This window comes from Myotis davidii, unplaced genomic scaffold, assembly GCF_000327345.1.
Source record: "Myotis davidii unplaced genomic scaffold, ASM32734v1 scaffold122, whole genome shotgun sequence".
Lineage (NCBI taxonomy): Eukaryota > Metazoa > Chordata > Mammalia > Chiroptera > Vespertilionidae > Myotis > Myotis davidii.
The window spans coordinates 1,103,064-1,130,540 of record NW_006293234.1 but is presented as its reverse complement, the minus strand read 5'-3'; the positions used below and the strand labels follow the sequence as shown (position 1 = coordinate 1,130,540).

The 27,477-nt window shown below is 42.8% G+C and overlaps 2 protein-coding genes and 1 pseudogene across 4 annotated transcripts in view; 2 read left to right on the top strand and 1 right to left on the bottom strand.

Annotated features, from left to right (window-relative positions):
* GNG12 (guanine nucleotide binding protein (G protein), gamma 12) overlaps window positions 1-8,040 on the top strand; it is an 89,173-nt gene extending 81,133 nt beyond the window's left edge. The window contains exons 3-4 of the mRNA XM_006766909.2: window positions 2,370-2,488; window positions 4,114-8,040. Of these exons, the coding sequence (XP_006766972.1) occupies window positions 2,396-2,488; window positions 4,114-4,239 (219 nt within the window). The 5' untranslated portion in view covers window positions 2,370-2,395 and the 3' untranslated portion in view covers window positions 4,240-8,040. The remainder of the gene's footprint in view (window positions 1-2,369; window positions 2,489-4,113) is intronic.
* A 6,841-nt stretch (window positions 8,041-14,881) lies between these two features.
* LOC102756584 lies at window positions 14,882-16,842 on the top strand (annotated as a pseudogene).
* Window positions 16,843-25,431: 8,589 nt separating this feature from the next.
* Window positions 25,432-27,477, bottom strand: part of GADD45A (growth arrest and DNA damage inducible alpha) — a 3,127-nt gene continuing 1,081 nt past the window's right edge. Inside the window, exons 3-5 of one of the 3 annotated variants that reach the window (XM_015566005.1) lie at window positions 27,179-27,416; window positions 26,940-26,986; window positions 25,432-26,108 (exon numbers count right to left, since the gene is read on the bottom strand). In XM_015566005.1, the coding sequence (XP_015421491.1) occupies window positions 26,072-26,108; window positions 26,940-26,986; window positions 27,179-27,416 (322 nt within the window). In that variant the 3' untranslated portion in view covers window positions 25,432-26,071. Of the gene's footprint in view, window positions 26,109-26,645; window positions 26,987-27,178; window positions 27,417-27,477 lie in introns of all 3 variants that reach the window. The other 2 variants (XR_001514399.1, XM_006766908.2) reach the window with 2 other exon arrangements.

The window sequence follows — 27,477 nt, the reverse complement described above, 5'->3', positions numbered from 1 at the left end:
GCAGTTACAGGAAAGCTTGCTCAGGCCTTGGAAACTTTAGCCCTGGAGGCTGAGGAGAGGAGGAGAATGCTTGGCGCTATTCTCATGCCAGGGGAACATTTAGAAAGTCCTTAGGGTGCAGCCTGGAAACCACAGGCCGTCAGAAAGGGTGTCATGTTCGCTTTCTGGAGGCTGGGGGGCCAGTGCTCAGAACCAGGGCCAGCTGGCAGGGGAGCCCGGGGTAACGTGCCACAGGGAACAAAATATGGAAGCAGCATACTGTGAACCAGGGCACTTCATACTTTTCCCAGTGAGCCTGCCTGCTGCCTGGGTCCCATTTCAAAGACTGTTCATAAGCTCGTGCCTGGGAGCACAGGAATGGGCTGGGCCAGGCCAGTGGGTGTGAGCAGAATCCCCGGAGGACCTCCTAGGCCTGCTAGGGTTGGGGCGGGACAACTGAAGAATCTGAGGAAGAGGCAGCTGGTCAGGGAGTGCACTGAAACGAGGTCACCCTAAGCCACCAGCCCCACCCCAGCATTCCTCCTCCCAGCTTCCTGCACTGCTAGAGCTTCCTGCTTTCAGGGGATTCCTCTGTTGCATGTCACGAACCATTCCATTCTGTCCTGACACTAGCGTGCAGCAGAACTGCCTGCGGATGCTATAAAAAGGGGGGCTGATGCCCATAGACCACCCAGACCTAGTCAGTCCAAACCTTGAGGCTCATTGACCAGAAGAGGCAGACAGGTACACAGGGAATTTCGGTTCGCTGTGCTGGGTGTGACCCCCGAGGAGAAATATAATAGCAGCTGCTGTTCGTAGAGTGCCTTGGTCCTATGCGAAACACTACGTGTGCGTCAGCAAATTGGGTCCTCAAAAATAATTGTATCCTTATATTACAAGTGAGAAAACCGGGGCTTGTGGAGGTTCAGTAACCTGTTTCAGGAACCAGTTTCGTCCAGCTAGTGTGAGGCAGAGGGAGGGTCCAAACCAGGAATGTGACACTTGCTGATTAGGCTGGATTTTCAGAGTTTTGCCCACAGTTTTATTGGTGCATTTGACCCCAGGCTGCCTATGACCTCAGAGGGCAGAAGCCCTACCCAAGGCCTTGAAGTCAGCCACTGGGAGCATTCTAAGGGTGGAACTCGGGGCCTTGATCTCAGCCACTGGGAGCATTCTAAGTGTGGAGCTCGGTGGACACGACGGAGCACACAGGTCACCTGTGTTTTGCAGCCTTGTCTGGTCCAAGCGTTGATGGCAGACATGCTTTGTGCAGCTGCGGCCCCTCCACAAAGTTGAGACAACCTGGGTTTGCTGCGGGTGCCACCGTGCCCTCAGACTGCTGAGCCCTCGCACAGCACCCAGCGGCACACCTACCGTCCGTCATCCGCCTGCTCCAATGAGTCATAGAACTGCCACACGGCTGCCAGCTCTGCATTTCCCTGCAGATGCCACCAGGCCCAGGGAGAACTTAGCCATATATGGCAGGGCTCCAGCCTGCCCTCCCCTTAGAATATACCACTGGACAACCAGATAGGTTGAAGCTCAAGGTGCAGGAGGCGTCTTTTGACTTTCACTGGGTGGCTGGGGAAAGGGAGGAAGAGGCAGCCTAGAATCCAAGGGCTGAGGCCTGCGAGGAGAGTTACCCCGGGAACATGTAGTGAGTGCAGGATTAGCAAGTGCCTGGCTGCCAGGGTGAGGCCCGAGAGGTCAAAGGAGGGGATGATTAAGTTTCATTAAATATGTCGGGCTGTTCAGTTTACCCCGCTTGCTATTTGCTGTGGATCTGTCTGTCACTAGGATAAAGACGCCCTTATCTGCCTAATCAATGTTCTCCCAATGGTTGCAAATCCTGGTGGCACCTAAAACTGCACCCTTTGTGCAGAGTTCTCCAGGGACACTGCCTTTTGCCATCTTCTGTTGCCAGAACTTGCATCCGTGTGATAGTTGGGTAAGAGAGCCAGAACGAAATGAAACCAAGCCTTCCACTGAAGCACACAGCAGTGGTATTAACTGCACGCGTACTGTGGCTCGGGTTGCACATGATCACGTTTGCTGGGGGCCCTCTACCTACTGAAGAAGTTTATGTATATTTGTTCTCCTTTAGAAAATCCTAGGACAGGCTACTTTGTGCTGTATATGGGGTGCATGGATTACTAGTAAACTACTAACTAGTACTAGGTTTCTGCAGGCCGAAGATTTATGAAGGTGCTCAAATGGGTAGCAAGCTTAGACACCCAGGCTACCACTCACTGCCGATGGGCATTTCAGTACCTCAGCGATGTTGTTGACTGGGAAACTGCGTCCTTTCCCCCTAAGGTAACACAAAGCATGAAAAATGTTTAAACAACATAGAGATGATTGTTGTTGACCTTTTAAAAAATTCTCTCCAGCTTTCAGGTAAAAACAACAATTGAAGATGTCAAGCAAAACAGCAAGCACCAACAACATCACCCAGGCAAGGAGAACTGTGCAGCAGTTAAGACTAGAAGCTTCCATCGAGAGAATAAAGGTAAGATGATTTGCTGGGATGTGTTTTCTGAAGGCCAGGCCGCGTTTCAGAGGAGGTGTTGCTACTTAATGCATCTGGGTGCCGGGATTTTCCTAGAAGAAGCTGAAAGCCTTAGTCCCTTTAATTTTCATTTCTACCAAGCACAGGCCCCATTTCAAAAGCACTGGGGAGCCAGAGTATCTGAGTTAGCCTCTCTATTGGGACAGAAAACCTAAAACCTGAGGGCCGACCTTCCCTGAGCCAACACGGTCAGGTCCTGGGATTGCTGGGTTTGATGTTGGCACAGGGATTCCTCGTCATCCCCCTGGAATTGATTAAGTGTTCTGATTTACCGGTGCAGCTGAGGCAGGCCTGCATCACAAGTCGGCAATCGGGGTCTCCTTTTTAGGAGAATGCAGCTTTTTAACGGTGTGTGGGCTTTAGTGGCCATGTTCTGCACCTGGGTGAGCCATGCCAGCCCTGGTAGGAACCAGAAGGTATGTGCTAGGTCACCTGACTTAGGAGTTTCCCCATTCCCCCCCCCCCAAAAAAAAAAAAAATCCCAAGGAAGGACTAGGCGGCGAGTGCCCTGGAATGTTGTGAGTAATGCTGTTTCCTAGAAACTCAAGCCGTCACCTGATAAATTCCTCTGGGCCTGGAGATGGTCACCTGTCTTTAAAACACGAGGCCTGCTGTGCTGAGGTTGGCAGGGTTCAGCTGAGGACACTGGTCTGAGCGTTCGCAGGGATCTCCCACCAGCCTCTGAACCCGGCCCTGGCATTTTCCATTTTTAACTCGAGCCAGAGCGAGGCCCTGCGTCCTCCCGTGCTGGCTTTGTCCCTTTTTACTTTCCCAAGCCCAATCAGGAAATCTTGAAACTCCAGTAGCATTTGGCTCTAAACCCAATAATGTGGTTTTTTTAACTGTGTTCTGCATCCTAATCGATTTTGGGGGTGGGAAGGGGGGAGATAGAAACTAAGGTACAATCTTCCATTGATTCATTTTTTTTCTTACCTCCCCCAACTTTTTATTTTGAGAAATGTCAAATCTATGGCAGAGTTGTAATAGCAAACACCCATGTACTCTTTACCAGGAGTCATCCATTGTTAGCATTTGCCCTCTTTTTCTGTCCCTGCACACACATACTCACAAAATACATATAATTCTTTTCTTTGAACTACTTAAAAGTTATTGGCAGACCTCGTGACTCATCACCCCTAAATACTTCACCAAAGTACGAGAGCATTCTCCTACACGCCCGCCATACAGTGACAACGTTCAGGGTCCGCTGAGAATATTATCTAACACACAGTTCATTCATGAAGAATCCAGGCCACTCTCTCTTCAGAGTGGCCCTCAGTCGAGATGGAATTGCTTGCTGACGATTAGATTCCAGTTAAATGTTCTGGCGCAACACTAGCTAGCTGGTGTTCACAGTAGGAGACAGATGGTGTTGGTTTTATTTTTTGATTAAGGAAGGCCTTACCCGCCAGATTTCGCCACGTAAACATACCTTTCCCCCTTTTAACAAGGAATCTGCGACCGACATTGTTCTCTGACAGTTCCACCCAATGCATGAGCATTCAAACACTTTTTTCCCCCTTTTGTAAATAAAGCATTCCCTTTCTTGCTTGTCTGCACGTTAGGTATCAAAGGCATCAGCCGATCTCATGTCCTACTGTGAGGAGCATGCCAGGAATGACCCTCTGCTGATGGGGATACCAACCTCAGAAAACCCTTTCAAGGACAAGAAAACGTGCATCATCTTATAGAGGAGAGTGAACCAGTTCCTCGCGTCTCTTCAACAAATCAAATTATGAGCAGCTCCTTGAAGAGAAGTACCTTCAGCTTATTTGGTAACCACTGCTAATAACTAAAATGCTCTTACTATGGAATAATAGACTCTGAAGTCTTTATTTTCCAAGTTGTCCTTTCTCTGAAATACCCTTTACTGATCTAATACAAAGTAACAATCTTGTTTTCCATTTGGTAACCGTGGTGTCATATTGGGTTGCTGCTTAACGCAAGTCATTCTGGGCCTTTTAAAAAACACAAAGATAGGCTTTCAACTATATGAATGATCCATTTATGCCAAGACCTAAATTACCTAAGCCCCTGTCTAGGTTAAAATGCCAAGAATAACTTAAGTCCTTAAACCATTATATTATAATGTGTTCTTAATAGGGTTGCACCAACCTGTACAGTATATACGGATGAGGAGTGTTTTGTGTATATAGATATATATACGTGTCTTTGTATATACACATATCAAAGCTTATTTGCTTAATAAAATGCTCTCCATACCATCAGTCCCTCAGCTCCAGAAGTTATCCCTTTATCTTAAGCTATGTGTGAGTAGAATAAGAAACTCTTTTTATATAGTTATTGTACAAAAACTAAAGGCCATCCTAAAGGTTGTATTCATTGCCATCAAGCAATGAAGTCATCTCTTGCTGACCCTCTCTGGCTACAATACACTGTGCCAATTAAAATGTTTAAAGTGACCTGAACGCCCTTTTATAATGTGAGGTATTCATTCACAAGAGGCCTTTCCGGCTTCGGTGATCCTGAGTCGAGAGAAGGGGAGGACACCAGGCAGGTGTGTGGGGGGCTCACGGTCTCTGGATCAGGGTAGACACCTCTGAAATTTCCACCCTACTGATGGGAATGGGGTGGACAGAGTGCTCAGGAGCCTGGCAGGGAGAGGAGCAGGGATGTTTGAAAGCCAGCTGCTATTCCTGATCAGACTTTGTGACAGCTCCTCTTTTTCTCGCTGCCTTGACTTTTATCTTCCTCTCCTGCCAGAACATCTCTTTGCAGAGGTAATGTTCACCTCCCCGGCCCAAGTGGGTGGAACATGGTGGGAACTGAACATACAAAAAACATAAAGGCATTAAGACACAAGCTCTTCTCACACATCTGCAGTGTCAGTGTCATCCCTACCTTGTCCACAGACCATCTGAGAGACGTGGATTCGGTGGCATATGACCTGGGACCAAGGGTTCCAGTCGCTGGGCGTTGGGCTCCTTGATTTTCCTCTGGGCACAAGTGCAGCCCTCACATCCTCACAGTGTCCAGCAGGGATCCCACAAGAAGGAACCTCCTATAACCAGAGAGTATGTTAACTTTGTCAAAGGGGAGGAGAGGTTCTTTTTTTTACTAAATGCTCCCTTAAGGGCCCAAACCATACCCTTGGCCTTTGATATTTTAATTCATCTTTAGTTCATTCAAAATAACTACTAATGAAGGATTACAAACATATTCTCAAAAAGGACTCAACCCCAAGAAGGAATTATTTACAACGGATTTTTCCTAGTTCTGTGCAATCTTGCCCTACAATGCAAGCCCCTTTCAAAATTGAATGTCTGGGCTTGAAGTATTATGGTAATTGTGGATAAACAAACGCAGGACTATTTTTTAAACTGCTCAAATATGTTCAGTATTTCTCCACGCCACCCATCTATTCAGCATTATAAACTGCCCTCGTTTTTCCAAGACCATGTGAATCTCTCCACTACCCTACACCTCTTGTCATCTGGAGCTTGGTTCTGCAACATGGCCAATTCCCAAGTGAGTGATAGCCACCTGTCCAGGGGGGAGAACGGTCCACCTTTCCAACGGTGAACTTTGAAATGTACACTAAAAAGACAACTTTACATTAAATGCTTCCCTTAAGGAGATACTCTTTTTTTAAATAGGTATATTTTTCTGGTAGTTTCAGAACACTAATATTTCCTTAAATATTTATAATACGTCTTGTTAAAGTATTTTCATGCAATTATGTTTATTATACAGGTATGTGCACAATTTTGGTAGCAGGCATAGTTTATTCTTCAATACTCAAACATGTTCTTTTACCTAACAGAAAACAAATATATTTTGCTATATACTTACTCATATGCTTGTAGTGATAAGGAATGGAATTGAGGTCCCAGGAGATTTTATTTTATTTTTGCTGGCCAGGCATAAGGGCCATAAGTATAATTGTCACATAACTTCCTAACTAGGTAGAGGGCCTGTTCAAGAAAAGTGAAATCAAATCCTTCGATGCTGGACCCAAGGGGTGGTGGTGGAACTGTAGCTAAATGCTGACTTACTTATAGCTAGATGTCTATGTGAGAAAATATAATATATGTATACATATATATGATATGCAGAAGTCACTTTTATTTATCAGGCTTCATTCTACTTATGAAGCCACAGTTCACCTCTTCTGCAGCAGCTGGTTTATGATGATGGACAAATGCCCAGTGTGTGTTATTTTTCCGACTACCACTATAATGACACACAGTCACATTTATACATGCAGCTTTTTCGGCTTCTGACCTATGAAGCCATTTAAATATGTTCACTCTGCTTTGTCTTTGATGCTGCTTCTGTTAACAGTGATTTTTTTTATCCTTATATCTTCATTCATTCATCACAAATCTGTCCAGTTGAGGCCTTAGGATCATGGCAAGGCATGCTAGACAAAATGTCATGACTCCAAAGAATTTTCTAGAGAGAAAACACTGTATACCAGGTGGTTCCCAAGTCATAGATTGTAAGTACTTTTTTTCTAAAAAGAATCAGGTTTTTATATTTCCTTACTTTATTAAAATAAGAAGTGCCATACTTACCTTTTAAAGGAAAGGTGTGATTTGCTTTCTCTTTATTTGGACTATTTTTCTACTTGACTGATTTTTAAACTACCAGAAAAAGAATTGTACCGATGATTTTGAGACATAGGTTAGTTTAGGTAATGGGGGATGTGCCAAATTTTCTCTTCACATGCCTCTTTTCAACCGATTTCCAACTACAAAAGTGTCTGAGTGACTCCACCCAATTTTAAGAATGAATCGGTTTAAGAAGTGAATTACACTACATGCCAGTCCTTTCTCAATAAAATAAACAGAATACAGACTATGTTTTGAATTGTATTGATTTCTTTTATGGTGTATCTGTTAATAGGAAAAAGTGCATTAAATCAATAGAATTACATGTATGTTAAAATAGAGCACTTACCTAAGTTGGGTGGCTTAGATCGTTTTCTGTGTCCCTGTGTCCTATGGCTTTGGACAAGGCACTTCATCTCCCCGGGCCTCCACTTCGCCGTCTGTAAAACAAGGGGCTTGAAGGAGATGATGGCTGAGATCCCTTCCCGCCCTCAGATGCCTCGGTCCAAGGGCCCACCCCAATACTTGTCTGCCAACGTGTTGGTGCTATAAGCTGCTTCAGATATAAAATTGGTTTGTCTATCATGTATGCTCATTTAATAGCTTATGAAAGACCGTTTTGTCATACAGCCTTTTTTCCCCTGTTTTGTGGACTTGATTGCTGTAATAATGTCTTGTTTTTAGTTGTGTAACTATAAACATATATTCTCTTGATGTCTCATTAAAATTTGATATGTAGTTGATGGGATCTTGTTATTTTATAAAAATTTTTGGCTACTCATCTGTCCAGCATCTGATTAACCTGAACACTGTGATCATTGTTTGGAAATCTGTCCTATGGAAAGAATAAAAGCATTTGTTTTGCAGCTAACATGTTCACAGATTTGAAAGACGTTTCATTAAAGCACCATTGATCTATGTCCTGGGTCAGTGCCTCATTGTGTCATCCTACGCGTGTTTGGCTGAACAAATGAAAAGAAGACCAGTTTTCTTCCCCTTTCCCTTCATTCCTTCAGTTAACACTTTCTGAGCACCTGCTGAGAGCCAGGCGTTGAATGCAGACTCTGATGACACTCAAATCAGACACACATCAGCCCATGAGAAGCTGACAGTCTAGAGTGAGGAGGGTAGGAATCACAGACATACAGAGAATAATTACATCACCATGTGAAACGTGCCATAATTCAGGGGAATGCCCAGTGCTATGAGAGCCCAGAAGAAAGGTTCCACATGAGAAGGCTTATCAGGGAGGTGATGTTTGAGCTGGGTCTTCAGAGAAGAAACCCTTTAAGCACTGGAATGAAGTCTTAGGAGGAAATGACAGAGGCAAAAAGGGAGCTCAAAAGCTCGTGTGCAGAGCGTCTCCTGTACTACCTGTTTGTCCCACAAGAAACAGGAAGTCAGTGGAGGTTGTCAGGGAGTGACAAGGATTCCCAATGTGTGGAGGGCTGTTTTCCATGCTCAGACCCAGCAGTGACCATGGCAACAGATAACAAATGGGAAGGTCATTAGACTCGCAATGACTCATAGTCACCAAGCGTTTGCTGAAGGTGCCCAGCCTTCTCTCCAACCCCTTTCCCTAGGGCTAAGATTCCCATGGAGATGAAGGAAAGACAACTTCATCCAAAAAGGGAAAAACCGCCAGTGAGCACCTGGTTATGGACGGGGCAGAGGTGGCCTCTGCTTCTGAGAACCAGAACTCAACACACTACGAAGGATAGGAGCAAGTGATAGGCATCTCTTCCTTTCTAGGAAAGGACTGAAGAATTTAGACACTTTCACCATGAAAAATAGGCAACAACTGACAAACACTTGCTCTGGCACAGGCCAAATTACCGGAAGTTCCTGTGACTTTCACTGGAAGATAATTGCATGGGGGATGGTAGATGGGGTTGGGTAGCATTGAGCTTAAAACAAGGTGAAGAGAGGAAGGTTAATGAGGCCAAAATGGGTAGACTATGTAAGCAATCATGGCAGATGATATGTTACACTCAATGTCATGAACAAGGAGCTCAGACCTGCAGGTAATGATGGGAGCATGTCACATGGCCTTTCAACTCTCCTGGTTATGAGCAGTGATCAGCTTCTCATTGGCAAAATACACATAACACATGGATACTCACTATAAGCCACCTTATGTAAAGCTAGGTAGACAGTCTTGAGTATTTCTCCCTCCTTCCTTCCCTATGCCCAAGTTTGCAAACATTTAGCTTACAGCTCTAAATGACTGGAGAACCTGGTCCCATGATCAGCTCTAACTGTCTCTGCACAACCTGTCTCTATCGCCTTTAGCTTGTTTTTCAGAGTATAGTTCTATTCTCCTTGTTCCTCTACCCCTCTTACCACTGCCAACCCCTAAAATAACCTCTGTCTTCAGAAGAGCCCTTTTGTTTCTCCAGTGACTATCTCCTTATCTGAGTCATTCACATCTATTAAAGGTTGTCCAGCTGCAGGCTACCCCTGGGCAAACATGTACAGTTGGTCTCAGGAACCCTCACTTCCACTATCAGTTTTTAAAAAAACTAGGATTTTCTCTGCCCTGGAGAAAAATGAAAGTTCAAAAAACGTTCATCCCAAAAATGCTAAGGGCTTAATATACAAGTCCATAGAAAACCATTGGCCCTATAAAATACAACTATGGAGAAAGCAATGGTTAGCAAAAGGAATGGAAATTAAAGTTTTAGGTATGGGGCGGGGGGAGGCCATGGGGGGAGTAAGGACACATATGTAATACCTTAATCAATAAAGAAAAAAATTAAGTTTTAGGTATCACTGAGAATTAATTTTACATATGAAACATTTCTATACTCCTAGGCAATCCATTACATCGTGAAAGCAAGTAATTGAAGTGGTTGAGTTACTTAATGGTAAGATCGTGAGTTTGGGAATCTAAGAAATGTGCAGCTGAGACAGCTATGTGCCAGTTGTTACTTCTGGCCTCTGGGTCCGCCCTCCTCCCCCTGCCTATTCTACACACACTGCTTAGTGACAGAAGTGAGAGCTCCCTCCTATAACAGACCTCCTATTAAATCTGATATAGGACATTCACCATGTGATATCACAAGGACACTGGATCCTCACGTTACTATGTTGGGGCAGGTCTAAGGCAGTCACTCACTGAACAGATGTGGCCAGTGGTACCTGCTCTGTGCCAGGTGCTGATAGACCTGATTATTAATGTCCCTAAGATCAGGGTAAGGATAACCTTAAAAATTGGCAAGTGAGATTTAGATAGTACACACATTTATGTACCACTGATTCTGAACAACACAGGTTTGAACGGTGTGGGTCCACGTACACGGGAATTATTTTTCAGTAAATGCCTGTACTGTTTTGAGCTGTGGTTGGGAGTCTGCAGATGCAAAGAGCTGACTGTATGCATTGATGTACTCCATTTTATATAGGGAACTTGGGCATCCACGGATTTGGGTGTCCATAGTAGGTTCTGGAACCAATCCTCCCATGCAAACCAAGGTACAACGAAGTTTTTGAGGAGTCAAAAGTCATGCACGACTGCTGGGGTGTCAGCACCCCTCACTCCCGTGTTGTTCAAGGGCCAAGTGTATTAGGAAATCTAGAACTAGCATTAGTTATGATATAAAGTTTCCTTCTAAAATAGATGTCAATAAAAAGTAAGCCAATTTGTATTTTTAAAAATGTAAACATATGTAGTATATAACTTGTACTTGGATATGTTAAAATTCATAAAGGAGCCTTACAGCGTGTCAGGAAAGAAGCATCCATTTGGAGAACTGCACTCCGAGCATCCTGCATGTGTGCAACAGAGCATTGCTACCTTTAACCTCCAAAAGGCCAATGCATTTTTCCCATTGGCCAAAGCATGAGATGGATTGGTTCTAAAACGAAGTTTTTGAGGAGTCAAAAGTCATGCACAACTGCTGGGGTGTCAGCACCCCTCCCGTGTTGTTCAAGGGCCAACTGTATTAGGACATCTAGAACTAGCATTAGTTATGATATAAAGTTTCCTTCTAAAATAGATGTCAATAAAAAGTAAGCCAATTTGTATTTTTAAAAATGTAAACATATGTAGTATATAACTTGTACTTGGATATGTTAAAATTCATAAAGGAGCATTACAGTGTGTCAGGAAACAAGCATCCATTTAGAGAACTGCACTCTGAGCAGTTCTCTACCTTTAACCTTCAAAGCCAATGTATTTTTTCCCATTGACCAAAGCATTAGATGGATTGGTTCTAAATAGACCCTTGTAGATCTGACATCAATATGGGCCATATAACATCTGTCGATATTACCAGACATTTGTGTGAGGCGCTGGGGAAAGGAAGGACCTAAAACAAACATTTATATCTTTGATATTTATTTTATATATTTAAATGCCATTTAACAAAGAAAAATCAACCAAAAAAATGAGTTCGCGTGTCACCTCTGACACATGTGTCATAGGTTTGCCCATCACTGGAATAGGGGGGAGAAAAACAAAATAACATTGGGGAAATTTAAAATTAATCCAGTAAGACAAGTAAGTCCTTCAATAATCAAGAGTGTCATGGCCTAAACCTTAACTAAGGATAAACAATAATAAATTGTAGTCACTTACTTTGGTCAGGTATTGTTCTCAGTATTTTGTACCGATTAATTCTCACAACCAACCATCCATGAGGTTGCTATTATTATTATCCCCATTTTACATATACGGAAATGGAAGCTTGCAGAGATCCAAAGCATATTTGATACACTTAAAAAAAAAAACACCTGCGTTTTTCATAAATAGTCAGTATGAAGTGAGAGAAAGAACACATGCCTTGGACTCAGGAAAGGTAGGTTCTAGTCCAGTGATGGCGAACCCATGACATGCGTGTCAGAGGTGACACGCGAACTCTTTTTTTGGTTGATTTTTCTTTGTTAAATGGCATTTAAATATATAAAATAAATATCAAAAATATAAGTCTTTGTTTTACTATGGTTGCAAATATCAAAACATTTCTATATGTGACACGGCACCAGAGTTAAGTTGGGGTTTTTCAAAATGCTGACACACTGAGCTCAAAAGGTTCGCCATCACTGTTCTAGTCTGACTGCCATTAATTTGCTGTACAACCTGAGGACCTTTATGACTTCTGGTCATGCTTCCAGAAAAAAAATATAATCTATTCTTTAGAAAAGATTTAGACTAGTAATTGTTAACATCTCTTCTAGCTTTACATTTTACACAAATTTGAGAAAGGAGAGCATTTCACTTCTGGTTGTTTTTTGCCGTCTCCACCCCACGTCATTCTACATTTTCCTTCTTGAATTGAAAATCAGGAGGAAAAGAACCAAAGTCTAGAGTGTGGGGTCAGAGAAGGGTATGTGGGTTTGCTGTGTATAATTATAGGTATTTAAAAGATATTTAAAGATGCACTTCCTGATACTTCAGCTGCTGACTCATCAGCAGGACTGGGAAGAATTTTTAAGGAAAAGTGAATATAGAAAGGTATTTTGTATATAGGCAATTAATAGAATTAAATGAGCAAAGTTCTTCAACAAAGAAGATCTCGATGCCCTATAAGAAGATCTCATAAAACATAATACAAAAAATTAAACTAGTCCACTCAAACATTCCATTTCAATAACAGAACATTTGCTTTTTTTGAAGCAGGACAGACGAATTTATTCATTTGTTGAGCTTCTACTCCAAATATTGTAGCTCCTGTTCGCACTATGCTAAGTGTGTCCTAGGATAAACCCAGAAAAGACAAGGATCTCCCAGGATAGTTGGAGTGGGGGTGGGGCAATAAGAGGTAAACAGATAAATCACTATACAATGTGGTAAGCGCTATTATAAGAAGCTGCTCTAACTTAATGAGTCAGAAAAGGTTGCACAGAGGAGGCAATAGATCAGTTGGGCCTTGAAGGATGAGTAGGAGTTTGTTCATAAGAATAGGGAAAGATCTTCTCAGCAGCAAAAACAACAGTGGATCCAAATTCTAAGTTCTAAAGATTTCTGAGATATCACAGATCTTTGTGGTGGGAGTATGGGAAGGAGAATGTTAAGGAGGCTAGAAAGGAAGTTTGGGTCCAAAGTGTAAGAGTTTGTATTGATTATATAAACAAAGGAAGGGAGTTGGCAGAAATTTTACAATAAGGCCTTGACATGATAATCTTTGTTTTCATAAAGATAATTAGACTGAACAAGGAGAATAAATTGGTGGAGACAAACTGGCAGTAGTAGTATTTCTTTTTTTTTTTTTAACAAATTTTATTCTAAGGTATTTTTTGGCAATAGTATTTCTAATCTTTGTTGAGCCCCAATGGTATTTCACAATCCTTTTATTAGGGTTATTCAACTCCCCCATTCCAAACCTTTATCACCCTCCTCAAACCCTCCTATTTATCTCCTTCCCATCATGCAAAAAAAAAATCCTGCCTTCTCCATAAAATAAAACTTTGGGACCATTTGTCCTGAATTCTTAAAACTTCCCACATCCAAATGTCTCCATCATACTCATCTGAGTATCTTCCATCAGATGCTCAGGCTGAGAAGCAACCTATGGTTCAAGGCGAAGTCTTCCAGCTAGTCCCCAAGTTCCTAATCCTCTTCTCTCCTTTATTAAAATGTTCCAAAGAGTGGTCCACCTTCCCTGTCTTCTTTTCCCCACCTCCCATTTTCTCAATTGGCTGCAATCTGGCTTTTCCTCCCACCTATGTAATGAAACTGATTTTTCTCAATAGAATGGCCAGTCAATACCTAATTTCCAAGTTCAGTGGAACCCTTTAGTCTCTGCCTCCAGGTCCCCTCTAACATGTGAACCACTTTCTTCTGTAAACTCTCCTGTCTGTACTATCATCTTTTTGTTTGTCTTTGTTTGTTTTTTGTTAATCCTCACCTGAGGATATTTTTTCATTGATTTTTTTTTTTTTTTTTTTTTAGGGAGAGTGAAAGACAGAAGGAAAAACAGAGACAGGCATTGATGTGAGAGAAACATCGATTGGTTGCCTCCTGTACACCAAGGTACGTGGCCTGGACCGGAATCAAACCCGGGACCCTTTGGTCTGCAGGCCAATGCTCTCATTGGAAAATGACATCACTCTCATTTTCCTCCTCTGTCTCCTCTTCTTATGTCTAGCTCCTAAAATCCCATCCTTAGTCTCAAGTTTCTATCTTAGCCCACTGCTGCTCTTCTCATTGTACCCATTCTTAAAGATCTCACCCATTCTTATAATTGTTGTGTGCTCAGAACAAAACCAAACCAAATCGAAACATCCAGCCTATATTTTGTCCAAGCATCAGACTTGCCTATCCTCCTGGACATTTTGATAGATGGTCACCCAAGGATCAGAAACACAACCTATTTCCCCTCCCCAAAATTTCACTGGTGGCACTATCATCACTAAATTGCCCTCGCTGGAAACCTGAGAGGCATTCAAGAATTCACCTCATTTCTTACCCAGTCTTGCCTATTCTATTTCCCAAGTACTTCTGAAATCCATCCCTGATTTTTCTCATCAACTACAAGTTCAGGCCCGTTTCATCTCTTGACTGAATTACTCTAAAAGCCTCTGTCTAGACTGCAGCCTCTGTGGTTGCCCCTGGTATTAGGGTAATCAACTGCCTGGGTTCACTTGGGACTGTCCAGGTGTTAGCCCAGAAAACCTTGCATCCCAGAAATCCTTCAGCCTCCATTGTTCGCCCTACTTTCAGTTGCAAACGAAACTAGCTTAAGGCCATTTTTCTTCTCTTGGCTCCAGTGGGGAAAGGGGGAGGAAGCAGGGAGTGTGCGGTGAGGGGTGACCTGCTGTGTGTGTAGCTTGGAAATGGGGGCATGAGTCCCTGAGTGGAGCCCAGAAGGTCAAGAGGGTCAGCGGTGGGAAAGGGATGGTGGATACAGAAAAACTCAACATAGCATCATCCAAAGGCTGCTGGAGTGAGAAGGTCCAAGCCTAGTAAGAATGTCCAGCTACCAGAGGGCGAAATCAGAGGATTGCGCTTAAAATCCCCAGAGATCTTTCTCAGTCAGCCTATCCTGCTGGAACTTGAAGCACCGCTCAAACTATGCAGTGATAGCCTTGGGCAACACTACTATCTGCTTAGACTTTTTGAGGATGGTGGTTTCCCGCCGGAAAGCAACTACCCATTGGGGGATTATGTGGATGGGGGAAGCGGTCACTGGAGACTATCTGCCTCTTACTTGCGTACGAAGTCAAATACCCCAAGACCTCGAGTGCACCAGCATCAATAGAATTTATGGATTTTATGATGAATGTAAAAGAAGATATAACATTGAACTGTGGAAAACTTTCACAGACTGCTTTAACTGTTTACCGACAGCACCCATCGTGGATGAGAAATTATTTGCTGTCCTGGAGGCTTACCACCAGATCTGCCATCCATAGGGCAGACTTGGCGAATTGTGTGACCAACTGATGGACAAGATCAAGGTCTTCTTTGTGATCTTTTGTGGTCTGACCCCAACCATGAGATCGTAGGCTGGGGTGAACATGACAGGCGCGTCCTTGACATTTGGTGCAGAGGTGGTTGCAGAATTTCTCCATAAGCTTGATTTGGATCTTATAATGTAAAGCCCATCCGGTGGTTGGGAATGGATAGGAATTTTTTGCGAAGAGGCAGTTGGTCACCGTTTTCTGCACCCCATGACTGTGGCGAGTTTGGCGATGCAGGTGCCATGATGAGTGGGGACGAAAACAGAGGTGATCCTTTCAGATTTTAAAAGCTGCAGAGAAAAGGAAGCCGAGTGCCATGGGATCCTACCACTTCCAAGGGGTATGATCACCAAGCAAGCAAAGAAAGAGCTGTCTTTTGACACTGCCTCGTCAAGACTTTGTAATATAGAATACATAACCTTCGGTTTTAAAACTGGAATGTGTTTTGGTCGGCTTGCTCAAATAGTGTGTTTGTGCCTCCCTTCCATTTTTGAGTTAATTAATGAATGGCATTTGCTGGTTATAATAGCAAATGAAAGATTTCACTCCCAAGGGGGGGCAGGGCGAAAATGTTTTATTTCATTCTCTCTTCCTTTTGCAAGCAGTTTTAATGGGGGTGTTAAATCTGTACACCCCCGGATAGTTTATCCTAAGAGGTAAGTGAATAATTGACCTTTTTTTTTTTTAAGTTCATTACAGCCATGAATACATAAGTGCTCATTTTCTTTAGGCTCATAAAGAGAGCCCTTAGAGACTCAATCTGTGCATGTTATTGTCATAAAATGCATACTGTTGGTATGACCCACTGAACATTTTTTTTTTAATTTTAAGAATTCATTTCAAAGGGATTGCTTATTTCTCTCATTGTCTTGTCATGTACAAACTGATTTTTATAGTTATCAACATTAGGAGTAACTTTCAACCTTGCCAGCATCGCTGGTATAATGTGTATTTAATTAAAGTACACTTTCCCCTACCATATACTTAAAATGATGATGAAAGCCATTATTTTAAATGCTTGTGACTCATTCCTAAAGCCAAAGTTTCTGTTGAAATATGTACCGACACACCCCTAAGTACAAGAAGGCATGGTTGTGTGCCCGTGCCACCTTCTTGAGGATTCAGAACCAGGTTTTTGAGTTTGAATAGCAATTAGTAACATAGTGCAGTTTAAGCTATAAACGTTAACAACATTTTGTACAATTTCCATAGTTGATTCATTAAGTAATCTTTTTACAGCGGCATCAGGCCTGAACCTGTCCTTGCAGAAAGCTCCAAATTACAGACACAACACTGTGCTATACGAGTGACCCATTATGCTTTCTTTGGCCTATATTCTTTATTTTGCATGAAGGTGAGACTTCTAAGTCAAAACAAAGGCACTCACATGCTACCCACCAGTTTATACAGAACGTATATAACCTGTGACTTTTTAAAACTAAAATCTGTTAAAGAGAAATCTGTTTCCACAGATGACTGTGTGCAATGCCATGTAATAAAAGTGAACTCAGACTTATTAAATGACGAACTTGTTAAATCCTCTCAGTGTCTATTTATCAGCACAATACACACAGGAGCACTGTTAGTGGCATATTAATAGATTTGAATGAATAAATTGCTCTGGAAACAAACAAAAACAAGCTTAAGCACATTACTAAAAAGCCAGGGGCCTCGCCTCAGGTACAGCTGGATGCAGGCGCTCTGCTTTCAGGTTCCACCTTCTGTCCTGCGCTCTGGAATCGACTTGTTTTCTGTGGCAGGCAAGCGGGCCAGCTATCGACCAGCTGGGCAACACCAGAGGGAGATTCTCTACTGGGGCAGAAAAGTCTCAGGAAGACCCGATTGGCCCAGCTGAAGTCACAGATCGATCCCCAGCCAATCACCATGGCCAGGAGGGTTGGCCAGGCCTATATTACAAATTTACCCTTGAGGCTGGGGTGAGGGGTGCTAAGAGGAAAGAAAGTTCACTGGAGGGAAAGGGGGATGGGCAGGATAGACAAGAACAGTGAACAGCTGTCCCTTTACATTAACCCCACTTAGCACACTGTGGCTGGGCAGTTGGATCACCTGGGAAGAGTGAGCCATAGAACACTCCAATTGGACCATTTTCTACATAAAATCATCAGAGCCCTCACACTGCTTGCAGGACAAGCCCATGCTCCTTAGAAGGGCAAACAAGGTTCTCTATGATCTGCTGTCTGTTTACCTTTCAGCCTCTTTCTTTCCACTCCCTTCCTAACACTTAATTTTCTAGCAAACACTGCAGACTTAAAAAAAAAAAAAGTCCCTCATTCATGACGCTGTTCTCCCCTGACCAGCTCCTAATCATGCTTCAAGACTCAGGTCAAGCATCTCCTTTGCCTGGAAGCCTTAGTCTTCCTCACACCACCACCAGCTTACACCACCACCAGCTCACACACACACACACACACACACACAGCACTTGCCCAAACTTGCCATGGCACCACACCGACTTGAAAATTATGTTTGTCAGATTCCTCTTCTAGACTGCAGGTAGAAGAAATTGTACCACAATCACCTTTGTGTAGCAAGTTCTAGCATAGTACTTGGCACACAGTACATGCTCAACCTTTGATTTTGAACAGAAACTGAGTGAGAAAGAGCCAAATTAAGTTAATAGAAACAGAATTAGATTAGTGGAAATTAACGAAACTTAATTGGATGGTGTCTTTCTATATTCAGTTCTGTTGGGCTATGTAGTTTACAGGAGGTTTTTTTTTTTTCTTAGATCACCCTCTAATTTACCAACATCACATAATTCCCTAGAAAACATGCATAACACACGTACACAGAAAACTACCGACTCATGAGAGATGTCATAGTTATTGGGTTACATATGTTGACCGCTTTCAGAAACTGAGCTAAGTGCTCTCTGCATTGTTTCCTTTAATTCTCACAACAAGCCTATGATATAAGCCTTGTTCGTTTTTTCTTTTTATTTTATTTTAAATATATTTTTATTGATTTCAGAGAGGAAGGGAGAGGGAGAGAGATAGAAACATCAATAATGAGAGAGAATCATTGATCGGCTGCCTCCTGCACACCCCACACTGAGGATTGAGCCCGCGACCTGGGCTTGTGCCCTGACCGAGAATTGAACTGTGACCTCCTGGTTCCACCTCCTGGTGCTCAACCATTGAGCCACACCAGCCAGGCGTTTTCCCTGTTTATAGGGGAAATAACTGAGGCTTAGAGACATTACACTAAATTTCCCGAGTTCTAGCTAGGATCCAAGATCCAAGCCCAGCTTTTTCTGACTCTAGCAGCCCATTGTCTCAAAGGCTATACTCTTCCTCTCTATCTTTGGCCAGCTCTTCTTTATTGGTTACACAAAGAAACAAAAGAAGTCAGAAGGTCCTTCTCCAGGTGAGCCATTTCTTGTCAAGGGATTATTTTGATGATGGTAATATGACTACAATATGGGGATATAATCAGGTGTTAAGTGGTGATACTAAGAAAGCTTGCAGCTTCTCTGCATTAAGTTCTTTCTCAGTACTTAATTGCAGAAAATCCGTTAGCATAAGAGCACCCAGGGACACAAAAATCACTCTGCCTTAAAGGTTCTGAGATGAAAGAGAACAATTCTTAGAATTCACTCCTCCTGCTGTTTGTCTCCTTTGGTTTTCCTGAGGCTCGGTCCCACTTTCTGGATAAGTCGAAGACTAGGCCCAATTAGTTCCACCCTCTGCTGTCTGGTTGGCCTCTGAGAGTCGGGTTCACAGAGGCCTGAGCTCAAGGTGCAATTCTGAATTTTTCCCCTTCCTTGCCATGTGACCTTGGAGGTGTCTCTTGACCTCACTGAGCTTCAGTTGCTTTAGCAAGAAACTGAATTAATCAATGTGACAACATGTAATAAGCCAGAAAGTACTAATGGATCTAAGTGGGAATGCCACTCACTTCCCAAGCTCCCACCTTGTTCCTGACATTGCGCAGTTGGCTGTGCAAAAACAGGTTTTTATCATGCTGATCAGCGTCTTCCTTGCCCTGTCTGAAGTGCCTGCGCTGTGTCTGGCACATAAGGTCGGCACATAAGGTCAGCTCATCGGTCAGTTCAAGGCCGTGCTAAGAGCCATTCTGCGTGAGGACGGTCCCACCTTTTGTGGTTCTTGTGCAGTAATCACTTTAGTAAACTGGTGACTTCTCTGTCCCAGGGAGCAAATTGTTTTAGTTAAAACTCTTCCTTGGAAATCTCTTCAGCCCTTGCAGAGAGATGTGTATTCCTCAGCTCCTAGTGGGCTGACAGCCCAGAGACTGGAAGCCAATCCAGTGAAAGCCTCTGCCTCCCACCCTGACTCCCCGAGACAGTGGAGTGGCTCTGCGGAGTTGCAGCTGGGAGAACTCCGAGAGCGTGGAGAGCGTGCAGCATTCCTCAGAGTTCCCTGATAATAAGAATCACCTGAAGCCCCTGTTAAAGAAAACAAATTCTCAGCCTATCCCAACCCCCTTAATCTGAAGCTCCTGGAAAGAGGTCTTGAAGCTGTCTTTTAAATAAACACCTCCAGGTCTTTGTTATCATCAGAACAATTTGAGAAATTCTGACAGGGCAAACAGCTTGTGTTTTACACAGAAAGACTCTGAGCCCCAGACTGAGAGATATTAGTTGTTGTGGGTGAAGGGTGGACCTCACATCCCCAAGTGAATTAGGAAGAGAAGCCTACGTCAGTCCAACAGGATTGAGTTTACAATAAGAAGGGTGAGGTCTGTGGCAAACTGGAAACCCTTTTATCTAAAAGGGAGGCACCTGCCCTGGCCAGTTTAGTGGTGAGAGCGTCAGCCTGCAGACCAAAGGGTCTCCTGTTTGATTCCTGGTCAAGGGCATGTACCTCTGTTGCAGGTTCCCCAGCCCTGGTAGGGGCGAGTGTGGGAGACAAGCAATCAACGTGTCTCTCTCAGGTTGATGCTCCTCTCTCCCCCACGCCTCCCTTACACTCTCTATAGAAATCAATGGTGAGGATTAACAAATAATAAAATAAATAAAAGTGAGGTGCTCCTCTCAGTTCTAGCCAAATTGCTGCCAAGCAGAATGTGGAACCATTGTTGCCACAGATAACAAATTTTCAATAAACAATAGAAATCAGGATTTTTCTAGGAAATTTCTCCATGTTTATTCTTTAAAAAAAAAAAAATCCTCACCCAAGGATATTTTTCCACTCATTTTAGAGACTAGAAGGGGAGAAACAGAGAGAGAAAAACATCAATGTGAAAGAGACACATCAATTGGTTGCCTCCCACATGGGCCTGACCCGGGCCGGGAATTAACCTTGCAACCCAGGTACATGCCCTTGACTGAAATCGAACCTGGGACCCTTTAGTCCATAGGCTGATGCTCTATTCACTGAACCAAACCAGCTGTCAATTTAAAAATAGACAATAAAAATTTTTTTTTTCTGAACATTGTGTAAGCCATATTTATCTTGGCTACAAGTTTCCAAGATACACTTTATGGGCCATAGTTTCATCCTTTCCTTACCTCTCTCATGTTTTAAGTTATTTTTAAATGAATGGCTTTTTATCACCTAGTGAGAAGAGCCTGGCTTGCAAGGCCGATCACGGTCTGGTTCATACCACCTTTCCCACACCACCTGTCATTAGAAAACATAGGTTCTAGAGCCAGACTGCCTAGGTTTGCATCCCGGATGGATTTGCACTTACTAATGATCCTGAGCAAATTAATCTCTGCATATCAATCCCTTCACCTTCAAAATGGTGATGATAATAATAGTACCTACTTCTATTTGGTTGTAATGAGTGCTAATAAGTTACTATAAATAAAGTGCACAGAACAGTGCTCGTCGGCAGGTAGCCTCCAGAAGCCAGCCCCAAACATGTTGAATTCATACCCCCCAAAAGTTGCAATTCCCCTTCCTGGAACACACGCTCTTCATAGTCCTTGGCAGGTCTCTTCATCCCTCGGGTCTCACTGATCTGGCAAAACTTCCCTGCCCCTGGAACACCTAGGCCTTGAGTCTACCCCGACATTGCTTCACACCCAGTATCGCAGGTATCGGGCATCTCCACAACTGTGCACATCCTTGCGGACAGAGACCTTGCTTCTCACTTCTGTAATCCCAGGACCTAACACAGTGCCAGGTATGCAATGGGCTTTCAATGACCAGTGTTAAAGGAATGAAGGTGCTGCCCTTGATTTTGATTATAAACTTCTTAGGGACAGGCACTCCTATAGGCTATGTCTGTGTCTCCTTCACGGGACCTCGCAGGATTATCAATTAAATACAGACAGTTCCCGACTTCCAGTGATTCAAATGACAATTTTCAACTTCATGGTGGCATGAAAACAGTACTCATTCAGTAGAAACGGCACTTTGAAATCTGAATTTCATCTTTTCCTGGGCTAGCGATATGCAATGCTCTCTTGTGATGCTGGGCAATGGCAACAGCCGCAGCTCCAGGTCAGCCCTGGGCTCATGAGGGTACACAGCCAAAACTCCGGAGTGCAGTTATTAAATGCATTTTCCACCTTCAGCGGGATCATCCTGATGTAACTTGACTGTAACTGGAGGAGCTATAGTAAGTTGTGTTGTTTGCAAAATATAATGCTAGCTTCTGATCAAAGAGCTTACAACCTTTCCCCCATTTCATCCCCATATGCCATCCAGAGATGTCTACCCTTTGAACTCCCACAGCAATTCTCTGGGCCTTTCTCCTGGTACAGAGCACTTCTTTTGCTTTGGATTACATCTATCGATGTACATGTCTTATTGCTTCACTAGACTACAAACTCCCTGAGGCCAGGGTATGTGCCTGACTTCAAAATCACCACCATAGTCCCTTGCCCACAGTAAGCATTCCTTAAGTATTTTTTGGTAGTCTTCATGAATACAACCTTTTCCCCGAATTTCTTATATTTATCTAAGGATTGTTAGAGAGGAAAAATAAAGATTCAACTCAGTCTGCATGGTGTTAAATCATGCCATTGCGAGTTTTGTTCATTTGAAGAAAACATTCGTTACCGTTTGAAACCTTGTACCACGAATCAAAGAACAAAATTTAGCCCACATGGTTGAAAATTGAGGAAGCAGTGATTTCACAAAGGTTACAGTAAGGTAGCTCAAAACATGCTTTGGAAATGCTTCCAACTGACAGTATAAAAACAGCTCTTTCCTAGAAATTTTTTCTTTAGCTGGAAAATAATGTCTTATAGGAGATTAGATACCTTCATGAGTCTATTCATTATAGAAGTTTAACCTCCTGAGAGTCTTGGGTAATTATAGAAAGGTGGAGGCAATGCTATTTTATGATGCTGAGGTGAAGTCGACAGTGGAAAAATAGGTATTTTCCACATACAACACTCAGGGGATTTTTGTTCCTGTTGTAACATTTCCACCAACTTTCAATAAGTAGGTTTTAATGGCATTTAAGGCGACAACAGAATAAATATTAGCATCAATTTGAGGAAGAAGCCGTGCAGGTAATTCCACACGTTTACAATTAGCTTATGTTTCATGATTGGATTTTTCAATGCCATGTTAACTTTACATAATGTTCAATCAGGAAAGAATAACAACAGTTAAAACTTAAAAATCAAAACAACAGCTTTGCATTTATTGTTGAGATTTTATTGAAACAAAACAACCTGCAGAATGTATACTATCATTTCATATCTTTAAGTACTATTATGATTTAGAATAGAGATTATAAACTCCTTTCCTAAAGTACATGTTATAAGCAACATTTCTCTGGTGCCATAAGGTTTCCCGTTGCTATCCGCGTAGGTTTTAGTAATAGACACACTATCGTGAGCACCTATCACACGCCATGTAGTCTGCATTGATTAGTATTTCTAAATCATTCATTTAGCCAACAAATATTAACTCAGTCAACACTTACTGCTCACTGAGAAGTGTGCTAAGTCCTGGGCTATAATTATGAACCAGACATTAGCTCTTACCTTCAGGGAAGGTACAGTCTTGTAGGAAGCAGCAGCTCTGCAAGATGGGTAATTTTATCTCAATTTCACAGATGAGGAAAACAGGATGGGGAGGGACTAATACTGGCCAATCCCCATGCTCTTTGTACCCACAACGCTGCTTCCCTCCCTTCTGTTTTCCTAGCTTAATTCAACTCACCTTTGCAGGAGTGTTTTCAATCAAGTAATTTGGCAAATAATTGAAAATACTTCCTTTAGTGGGAAGGTAAAAAAAAAAAAAATTTAAAACTTACTGCCCTCAATCTTTTGGTAACATAAAAAACAAATATTAAATACGTTATATTTTGGATTGGGGGCTGGCTTACATAAAATACAAGCCTTAACAAGGCCCCAAACCCCACATTTTTCACAGATGTGGAAAAACAGCAACTTAATGGCAAGGTGAAGGGCTCATGGGCCTATGCTATGCATACGCTATGCAGAAACTTGGAGCTTTTTATTAGTTGGTTTATTTTTCTCTACTCTGATTTCTACTTTTTCCTGATTGCATGTAGTCACGACAAAGATGGGAGGCAGATGGCAGAGGTGCCATGGAGGGTATGGTTTGAGAAGTAAGCAAAAATCCTGTGGACTAACGAGACGTTCTAGTTTTTGCCTCAGAAGCATTTCTTAAAATATATTTTATTGATCTTTTACAGAGAGGAGGGGAGAGGGACAGAGAGTCAGAAACATCGATGAGAGAGAAACATCCATCAGCTGCCCCCCAACACGCCCCCCACTGGGGATGTGCCCGCAACCAAGGCACATGCCCTTGACCAGAATCGAACCTGGGACCCTTGAGTCCGCAGGCTGAAGCTCTATCCGTTGAGCCAAACCGGTCAGGGCATCAGAAGAATTTTTGCTTTCTTTGGCTATATCTACATGAGATTGTTGCAGTTAATTATCAAGTGATTGTTCCAACTAAAAGATGATTGTTCTGTGGAAGCCTTTTATTTCTTTTGCTCTTTTCTTCCATCTCTCCCATTTGACATCATTTAACCCGACTCCTCAGAACCATAGCAGAAATGTCCAGCTGGAAGGCACACAGCTCTCAAAAGAGAAGAAAGAAAGGCATCCGAACTCTTGGCCAAGCCACGTGCCTGTTTATTCCCCAAGTATGGTCTGCAAAAGGCACAGCCCTGACTGTTACAGCCACTTCCTAACTGGCCTTCTTACCTACAGCCGCTTATCCCAATAAGCCAGTCTTTCTGAGTCGCCAGTTATCTTCCTAGAACACTGATCGCGTCACTCCTGCATGAAGGCCTCTGCTGACTGCCCAAAGTTTATAGAAGGAAGCCCAAATGCCTAAGGGTGACAGAATGCCCTTCAGTCTGAGCCTAATCCCCCCTCCTTGTTCGCCCTTATCTCTCCCTATCTTTCTACACCAGCGGCACTCACAGAATCATTCTTTGTGCCTGGAACAGGTTTTGGTCTTTCAGGCTCCACACATTGGCACAAACTAGCGCCGTTACCAGCTATATCCTTTCCCCCTCTCTAGCTAGGGAAATAAAACTTATGTTTTAAGGTCCACACAATGATCTTTCTCCAGTAAAAACTTCACTTGTCTTGCAGGTAAGTCTCCTCTCTTTGAATCCTTAGCATTTTGCATATAATCTAATTGTAGCACTTAAATCTTTGAACAAGCTTTAATACTCCTTTTTCCTAACTGCAAACCCAACTCCTCTTCATTTTCTGACTGTGCATAGTGTAGAGTAGGGCATCAGAAAAATGTCAGTTAAATAAAGAATAAAAAATAAAAAGATGCTCCCATGTCCAGCCCAAGTGTTTAAAAAGTAGAAAAAAAACACATATACATGCATATATACACAGATACTGGCATTCTATATATAGACACACACATATTATACATATGATTTCAGAAATTTTAATTTTTTTCATATTAAAAAGCTTTTTAAAAATAAAGTCCAAGTTAAAAGAAACAAAAGCACACCTTAAGGAATAATGCAATTATTCCATACCAGTTTATTGTAGGTATTGTTTCAAAAAATTTTATAGCATAAATAACCTTTCATGTCAAAATAACTTAGTACAATTTATAATAAAACTTTGAGAATTTAACATCTCATCAAAATACAATAAAATATGGTTTTAAAATATGATTAACCCTTTCTGCTTTTCTTTTACTTGCAGGCAATAAACCCAAAATACCCAAAGAACTGCTGCACATTTAAACTTTAACAAAGCATATTTGGTTTAATTAAATGTAACTCAACCATCCTAAATTAATACATAGTTTGTTTTCCTTCCTGCGTGGTTCTTTGCAATTTTTGTTCCTTTTGACTTGCATTTCTGTTTCAACACAGTTTCCTTCTTCATTTTCACCTCTTTCCATCTGCAAAGTCATCTAACTCTGGGCCCCCAGAGCTTGTAGTTGAACTCAGCCCCTTGACATCAGTTTCTGTAATCCTTGCATCAGTGTGGGGAGTAACTGCTTGAGTAACTACAAAGGTATTTCAAAACTTCAGTGCAATTTGGTTCAGTTATTTTCATTCAGATGCCATCACCGTTCAGGAAGATTAATTACTGGAACCCACTGATCCATGTAGCGACTTTCCCGGCAAAAGCAAATAAGTTGACTTAAGGCGGGATCCTTCCATTGCGATGAATGTGGATTCTAGGATCAAATTTAGAAAAATAAATTTACTATTAAAGATTCGGCATTTGCTAATAATTACACTACTGTTGAGGGGAAGACACGTGAACATTCTATACTTTGGCTGTGCAACATGAAGACCAGTTACAACCATAAAAAACAAAATTTCTTCCAAGTCATTGGGTTTCCTGCAAAACCACTAAGGGTAATTGTGTATTAAACTATACTATGCAAAGTTTGAACTAATGCAATCCACTGAGCCATATGCATATGTTTGCATGACAATATTTACTCAGTTTTGCATGCGAGTATCATTCACAGGTCTGTCTCACCAAACTTGTACTGTGGCAGAGACCTGAATGAAACAACTGAGAAGTATTTCCATGCTGTGCTCAGTGAGATGAGAGTTGCATAGCAGTTCACTAGAATTGCCACCTGTTATTCTCCCAAAAGACAGAGTAGTATTTTTCAGTAGCAAAATGAGGCAGCCAAAAAGTAGTAAAATGTAGGAGGCAAAGCTATCACATGGACCTCTGCAACCACAAGTTCTCTACCTACCAAAGGTGTTTTTTTTTCAATCAGGAAAACAAAAGCTCCATAAAAAAAAAAATGCAAGATTGCAAAGAAAAAATTTCCACTATCCTCTTCATGCATTTCTAGGGAATTAATTAGGTCTGTCTCCTACACCATTTCTATTTTTAGCTTTGACTGGTAGAGAATGAAGCTGACTCCTTAATGAGAGTGAGCCAGGAATTTATTTGGCTTTATCTAATCTGCCCTGCTAAAGGAATTAGTCACGGGAGGTGGTGCAGATGTAGGTAGGGAGTAGCTGGGCTGACAGTGCTGACTCACAAGGATCTCTTCCGCTGCTGGCAGCCTTCAACGTGCTTAGACATGTTCTGTACCAGAGAAAATCCTGATGATGAAACTGGCACATCTCGGCTGAAAGTCCAGCCACACGCTAATGGGGCAAAGGCAGCCACGCTCTTGACCCCCACCCATTCCACTCTGCAGTCTGGCCACTCTCAGGCCTGGCGCCCTGAGTTCCAGGACGCTAACCCCGACCAGCACGGAGACCCCTTCTCCCTCACCGTCACCAGCACGCAGTGCAGGTCCGGGGGCTGCTCGGCGCCCTCGCTGGCCCCCGGGCTGGCGTCGGTCTCCAGCAGCAGGAGCTTGGCCAGGCGGCCCGGGTTGCTGACGCGCAGGATGTTGATGTCGTTCTCGCAGCAGAACGCCTGGATTAGGGTGAAGTGGATCTGCAGTGCCACATCCCTGTCGTCGTCCTCGTCGGCGGCCAGCAGGCAAAGCACCACGTTGTCCGGGTCGCTGCGGGCAGCGGGTGGGGCAGGTGAGCGCAGACGCACCGCCAGCCCTGGTGGGTGCCCCC